The sequence below is a fragment of the Bison bison genome, unplaced genomic scaffold (genome assembly GCF_000754665.1).
Source record: "Bison bison bison isolate TAMUID 2011002044 unplaced genomic scaffold, Bison_UMD1.0 scf7180017864068, whole genome shotgun sequence".
Classification (NCBI taxonomy): Eukaryota; Metazoa; Chordata; class Mammalia; order Artiodactyla; family Bovidae; genus Bison; species Bison bison.
The window spans coordinates 11,529,816-11,536,622 of NW_011494640.1; the positions used below are offsets into that span (position 1 = coordinate 11,529,816).

Genomic DNA, 6,807 nt, shown 5'->3' on the forward strand with positions numbered 1-6,807 from the left:
ACTTCGGCTTTCTGTCATCCTTTAATTAAAATTGGTTTTCAAAACCATAGCCACATTTCGGGGAGCAAATTTTGACACTGTTACCGTAAACATTTCCTTTATGTTGCTAAGACGACTCATCCCTCAGCTCTAGAAACCATCGGGTGAGTTTAAATGGCCTCTCTTCTCTCTGTTAGTCGGACATCTCTAGCAACCTTCCACGAAGGAAAACATAACATCTCCCACATGTCCATGGATGTTGCTAGGGGCCTGATGGTGACCTGCGGGACCGACCGCGTGGTGAAGGTAAGCTGCCTAATTGTCCCAATTAGCACCTCCGTGCAGACTGCTCCACTGATATGCTGTGAGTGTGTAAGGCAGTTCAGATGGACAAGCTCGCCTTCCCTTTGGATGAACTCCCCATGGCGAGGTGAAAGCCCTGGCTAACAAATTGCATGTTTGTGAGTTTCCATGCCCTTCCCAGTGGCTCAGTCCAGTGGGGTCTCCCTGCACTGTCTCAGTCTCTCCAAGTAAGCTGGTGAGGGTCTGCCACCTCTCTGTCACTATCTGCCCTGAGCCGGCCCCAGGGTCCTCCCTCCCACTGCCTGGCCTTAGCTGACGTCTTTCTCTGGTTGCTCCTTCCCTGGCTAATGGTCCTTTATCCTGGATAGAATACTCCCCATTTATAAGAAATAACCATACTTTCCTTTGTTAAATCCCTGAGTGACTAGCACAGAAACTGAGTGTGAGCGCTTTATCCTTAGTACTGTTCTTGAGTTATAAAACTGCCATGCCTGCATAGTGCTCAGCCGCTCACTTGTCTCTAACGGTTTGTGACCCCGTGGACTGTAGCCCACCAGCCTCCTCTGTCTGTGGAATTATCCCAGCAGGAATACTGGAGTGGGGTGCCGTTTCCTCCTCCAAGGGATCTTCCCAAGCCAGGAATTGAGCCCATGTCTCCTGTGGCTCCTGCTTTGGCAGGTCGATTCTTTTACCACTGAGCCACCTGAGAAACCCCGTAAAACTGTCATAATTTGTTTCATAATTTTAAAAATGGACTTTTTCCCAGTGGGCTTTTTATTAAAAATAAAAGTAAATTGTAGTGAAACATTATTATGATGTAATTCGCAGGTGTTGAGAGAAATACTGCTTATAAGCTTTTTTTGTGTTCTAGCCAACCACATTGTCTTGTCACTGTGTAAATCTCCAGAAGCTTTATAGGGAAAGAAGAGGCTGAGCTGTGTGTCTTGACCTGCGGGCCAGTGTACCAGCTGTCTGTCCTCCTGTGGGACCACGTAGCCAGTGCCACCTCTCCAGGTCCTCCCCCTCCTTCTCTTGCAGATTTGGGACATGACGCCCGTGGTGGGCTGCAGTCTGGCAACCGGCTTCTCTCCACACTGATGCAGGGGCCAGCGGGGTCTGAGTCTTCACGGCGGCCACCTTCCCCTACACACAACGCTTCCCTCTAGCTCCACAGTCCCTTTCAGGTGGATGGACAGCCAGCCACTAAAATCAAATCAGCATTTTTATAAAGAACAAAACGTGAACGTGTGTTTTTGGGCATTTATGGAACTATCCGTGGGGACTGACATAGCGGGTCCCCAAGGAGTGGAGTTACTCCAGCGAGACGTCCCGCGAGCAGTGAGCTGATGTGTGCCGAGACAGTAATTTAGCACACGAGAGTTTCAGAAGAAAAACACTGAACGAAAAACTTAAAGCCTAGAAGTTTCTTCAAGCAATTCCAAGTGCAAACACACTCCCCTCCTCCCAGACTTGCTGGGCCCTCGGGGGTTCCCACGCATCTCTGTGGTCAGAGCCGGGGTCCAGGGAGGAGGACTTGCGTTCTCTCTTGGGGGGGTGCAGGGGTCTTAGAAACCCAGAGCCCCTCCTCGTCCACTGGCGTCTGTGAACATTCTCTGCCCCTAGTCACTGACAAACCTCTTGATGGTACCTGTCCTCTCCAGGTAGTGCCATGTGTGCACTTAGTGTGTGGTCCACTTCAGTTGTTTCTCATCCCAGCCAGCGTGCCGTGGGCGGATCCTTACTGTTGTCACCAAGTGAGCTGTACAGTGTCTATACTAACCAAGGGAGTCCACATCCTTCCCTGTCCCCCAGATGTGCTCTGAGGACAAGATGTCTCTATGGTGCTGTTAACATGGGACTCGCACAAGCCGCCTGACTTTTTCTCATTGCAATTAGGGATGACTAATGGAAAACCCAGCTACCAGCGTGACTGGGATGGGAAACGAGCAGTCCGCTCCGTGGAACAGCCCAGTCCTCCTGAAAGACACAGTCTATTTGCAGCCCAAGATGAGCCCCTGTAAATACCGTGACACTTCAGTAGACACCTCAGAAGAGAACTCCAAAGCTTTTTAAACTAGGTTGACTTTTAGTTAAAACTTATTTCGTAGAAGGAAATTGGTAACCCAGAGCAGTGACTATTAACAAGGTCCTGCACAGGTATTCCTAACTTGTAAGTTATTCCCAGAACAGTTAGCAAAATCTCTTGTTATCAAATGGCATTTTAATTTAAAAGTTTTTGGCCACTTAGTACTAGGATTGGGGAAGAGGTAGGAAATGGGGAGCCTGTCTTTTAATATTCAGATATTTATTTGTTTTTAACCGGCAGTACATGTGTCTTGTTACTTTAGGGCTATTTTAAGGATAGATTTTAAAATAGATAGCAGCAGTATTTTTGTTAGTCTTACTGATGGATATAGAAAAATACTACTGCATTGCTTTTAGGGGATCAAACCAAGACAGCATCATTCTGTGTGACATAACTAAGGGACTTGATAGTTTTAAATAACAGTTGTTAATGAAAGTGTGTTTTTAATAACAGTTTAAGACAGGCAATTAAACTAAGATGTCTTAATGGCCAGTGGCACAAATTAGGAAAGGAGATCAGGTCATCATGTTCTAGAATGATCTGCAGTAGAAGTCGACTTGCCTTTAGAAATAAGACTGAAGGGTTTTATTGCTCCTTGTAATTTTTGTGTTGTATCACCTGAAAAAGATGTTTTCTTTCAAAACTTGCCCTAGGCCCTTGGCAGAATGTGTGTTGCTGACATAATCCAGGAGAAAAATCGAGTGGTGGTAACTTGAACGGTAGTGTTGAATGTCAGCTTAATTTAGTTAATGGTTTGGCTCATACACACAAAGGTGCTGTGTTGGGGATTCTCTGAAGTCCTGAAAGGAAAAGAGAATATGAACTATTCCTTGCCGTGCTGAAGAATGCTACACGATGGTTTTGCTTTCTTTCAGCCTCTGTAAAATGTGATTTTATGATGCTGTGGTAGACTGAGCAGTTTCGCAGCTGTCAAGGATATGCCATAGCTTTTTGACTTTTTTTTATTTTAAAAGATTCCTAATGAAAAACCTAATGTTTCACAGAGAGTGTAAGGCTGATACAGTGCCTCCTTAGGGGTTAAGCTAACATAAGTCAAGAGGGAGAGGTCTGTGTCAGGAAGAATTGGAGCCAGGTATCTGGAAAAGGAAAGGAGAAAGTTTCAATATATTTTCTTTCCACCAGAGCTTACTACCATTTTTTGTTTTAAACACACATGTGGTAGGCTTGCCTTGTCTCTGTCACACACAAGGTAGTAAATGGGGTAATATTTTTTATAGAGGTGGGGAAAAATTTTAGTGATTGGGCACATATAGTTAGACTTCTGGTTATTGCCTTATTTTGACTGCGTTACTTTTAAACGGGTCACTGACAATATATATTTCTTCAAATAATGGTTTACCAGTTTTTCCATTCCTGAATGCTCCTGTAGAGTCCCACTTGGGGATCACGAAGAACAGAATGTTAAGAGAAGATCTTTCTGTTTAGATCTAGTATGCGTGGGGTCGCAGAGTTGGCCACGACTTAGCGACTGAACAACAACAACAAAAGGTTCGTGATCAAGACTTGCCAGTTCTTCCTTCTAAACATGTTTTAAAATTGCTCTTTATTAGTGGAAGCGATAGGAATATACTCTTGTAGCATTAGATGGAAGCAGACTCTTCATTACTTGTAAATCTCTGTTTACTGTGTCTTAGTTCTGTCCTGCTGCCTAGAGGCCATAAACGAAACACACTGCTTTATACTTTAGAAGGTGGTGTCACTTTGTTCTCCCCCTACAGCATTCAGTTTGGTAGTACCTACAGATTTAAACTGTTGAAACTGGCCTAAGTATGGAATAAAACCACAGTGGCTCAGATTCAAGGAGTTATTTTCTAAAAGCAGTTTTCATTAATTACTTCCTACTTCATTCCTGGATCTGGTATCTCTTAAAATGTAAGAAACCGGTTACTATTAATGATAAACCGTCTGCTCATTTTAAATGTGAAGTTTAACAAATAAGTAATACATGCTGTATTTGTGTGTCTATTGCTTAATTGTTAATTGTGAGCAGATTATTGAATGCCTACTCTATTTTCTGCAGTTTACTACACAATAACTCTTTGAGTAAGTTGATGTTTAATTGTGCAACAAATTTATATTAGAATACAATTTAAAGTGTTTTTCTCTCTAGACTTTTTTGACTAGGGAGGCAAAGGGCAATGTTGATTAGTACATTTTGTCTTGTACTACTAGCTACGTTTCTATAAGATAGGGTGCCCTGCGTGTCCCAGAGAGCTAGAAACCTTTGTTCTTTGCTCCTGTTTGTGGGTTCTGTTTTTGTGGGTTTTTTGAGAACATGCATACAATAAAATGTTCCTTGCTTGTTACCCGGTTGTTTAATTTAGCTTTTATTCTGTTTGACCTGGACATAGTACAGCAGGAGTAACTACCATGAGTTTAGTGCTGCCTGTGTGCTGGGTGCCCTGCCGACCTCGTACTATTTAATCCTGGCAACACTTCTGCAAGGCACTGTTTTCTCCATTTTACAAATGAGAAAACGAAGTGAATCTTGTCTGTCTGTCTGACTCAAAAGCACGTGCCTTCTTTATATCGCGTGCCTTAATGTGCTAGCGTGTAATGAGGGTTTGGTATAAAGGAAGTAGGTATGATCTGTCTTGAAGTTTATGAGGCCCTGGAGTGAGATTGCTCAGGATACCCAGGCCCCCTGAGAGCACTGAGCCTCGTGGAGACAGCATGAGCTCTGCCCTGGGTCCCCTCACAAACAGCTCAGTTTTATGAAGAAACAGTATGATTCAGATCCAGGACAACAGAGTCCTTGGCTTAACTGATGAGGGGTTGATTTAGAGATCAGAACAGCAGTTTATTGAGAGTTTGTTTTTTTTTTTTAAGAACCAAAGCTTTATTTTCTCTCATCATCAGAATGTTTATTGGCAGTTCCCTGGTGGTCCAGTGGTTTGGAATCAGTGCTGTCCCTGTCAGGGACCCTGGTTCCCTCCCTGGTTGGGGAGCTACGATCCCACAAAGTGTGCAGTGTGGCCAAAGAAAAAAATATAATAATATGTTTATTGCAATAAAAAAAAGGAAAATAAAAAGATAATACCAAAAAAGTGTTTAAAATATTTATTTTTAAAAAGTCCTTTAGTGCATGCAACCATGCAGAGACACCACTGTTAAATTTATGCCATATATCTTCCCAGTATTTTTGCTTTTTTTTTTAATGCATATGTACATATAGGACACATACTTATAGACCTGTTGTTAATGGGTACCTACCTTCTTGCCACACCTGATGTAGTGTGGAGAGTTTGCCCCATGCCCAAAAGTTGTGCCCCCTATTAGCCTCATCAGCTGCTGTAGAGTCGAAGTGGATGCTGGCTCTGTGCCCATGCACTGGGACTGTCAGCCTCCTACTCTGTGAAGGTAGGTAAGCCCACGTGACTTGCTTCAGCCCATGACGTGCAGTCAGGAGAGTTTAATTGCAGGTAAGAGGCTTAACCACCAGTTTCTTCGGGATGCCAAGCCATCCCATGAAACCCAACGTGCTCTGGATCTACAGTGGGTGTTACTAAATCTTCTGTTGTTTTAGTCTGCTGAGATAAGGGTTTTCAGTTCAGTTGCTCAGTCGTGTCTGACTCTTTGTGGCCCCATGGACTGCAGCACACCAGGCTTCCCTGTGCATCACCAACTCCCAGAGCTTGCTCACAGTCATGTCATCGAGTCAGTGATACCATCCAACCATCTCATCCTCTGTCGTCCCCTTCTTCCACCTTCAGTCTTACCCAGTATCAGGGTCTTTCCCAATGAGTCAGTTCTTCCCATCAGGTGACCAAAGTATTGGGTTTTCAGCTTCAGCATCAGTCCTTCCAATGAACATTCAGGACTGATTGTCTTTAGAATTGACTGGTTTGATCTCCTTGAAGTCCAAGGAATTCTCAAGAGTCTTCTCCAACACCACAGATTTTTAGCTGCAGTATAATCTAGCCTGGACAACTGTATTCCATTATTCCATTATGTGACTAAACCATCCTTTATTTCACTGATCCCATTAGTTGAAGTTAGGTTATACATTTTTAGAATATTTAAATTTTCAAATTAAACATTTAAAAATACTAAACTCAGCATGCTTGTATATTCATATTTGCACATTTTTCCAATTATTTTCTTAGGATGCATTCTTAGAAGTAGGAATTGCTAGGTCAAAGAATATCTGTTCTAAGTTTTTAACTCTTATTGCAAATATCCTCATACCATTGCCAATACTTGAATTGGTTCCTTTGCACAGGCAATAAACAGGCATAACTTAGTGTCCTAGTCTATGAAATTCCAGTTTATTAATGTTTGAGTTTCTGTGGGACAGTCTAGATAGAACCCCAGTCACCCCAGGAAGGCTGCTTAGTGGACAGGATGCAGAGGAAGAAAGTTCGGTGGATGACCTTGCTGCTGTCACGACGGCCTGATAGGCGTGTCTCCAAAGTCGC

At 43.2% G+C, this 6,807-nt stretch overlaps 1 protein-coding gene and 1 long non-coding RNA gene across 4 annotated transcripts in view; both read left to right on the plus strand.

The window, feature by feature from the left end:
• Window positions 1–4,693, plus strand: part of WDFY1 (WD repeat and FYVE domain containing 1) — a 54,875-nt gene extending 50,182 nt beyond the window's left edge. For all 3 annotated transcript variants that reach the window (XM_010837063.1, XM_010837061.1, XM_010837062.1), the window contains 2 exons: window positions 177–285; window positions 1,321–4,693. In XM_010837063.1, coding sequence (XP_010835365.1) covers window positions 177–285; window positions 1,321–1,380 — 169 coding nt within the window. In that variant the 3' untranslated portion in view covers window positions 1,381–4,693. The remainder of the gene's footprint in view (window positions 1–176; window positions 286–1,320) is intronic.
• A 1,523-nt stretch (window positions 4,694–6,216) lies between these two features.
• The window catches only part of LOC104986464, a 3,987-nt gene continuing 3,396 nt past the window's right edge, over window positions 6,217–6,807 (plus strand). The window contains exon 1 of the long non-coding RNA XR_825043.1: window positions 6,217–6,802. This is a non-coding gene — a long non-coding RNA (uncharacterized LOC104986464). The remainder of the gene's footprint in view (window positions 6,803–6,807) is intronic.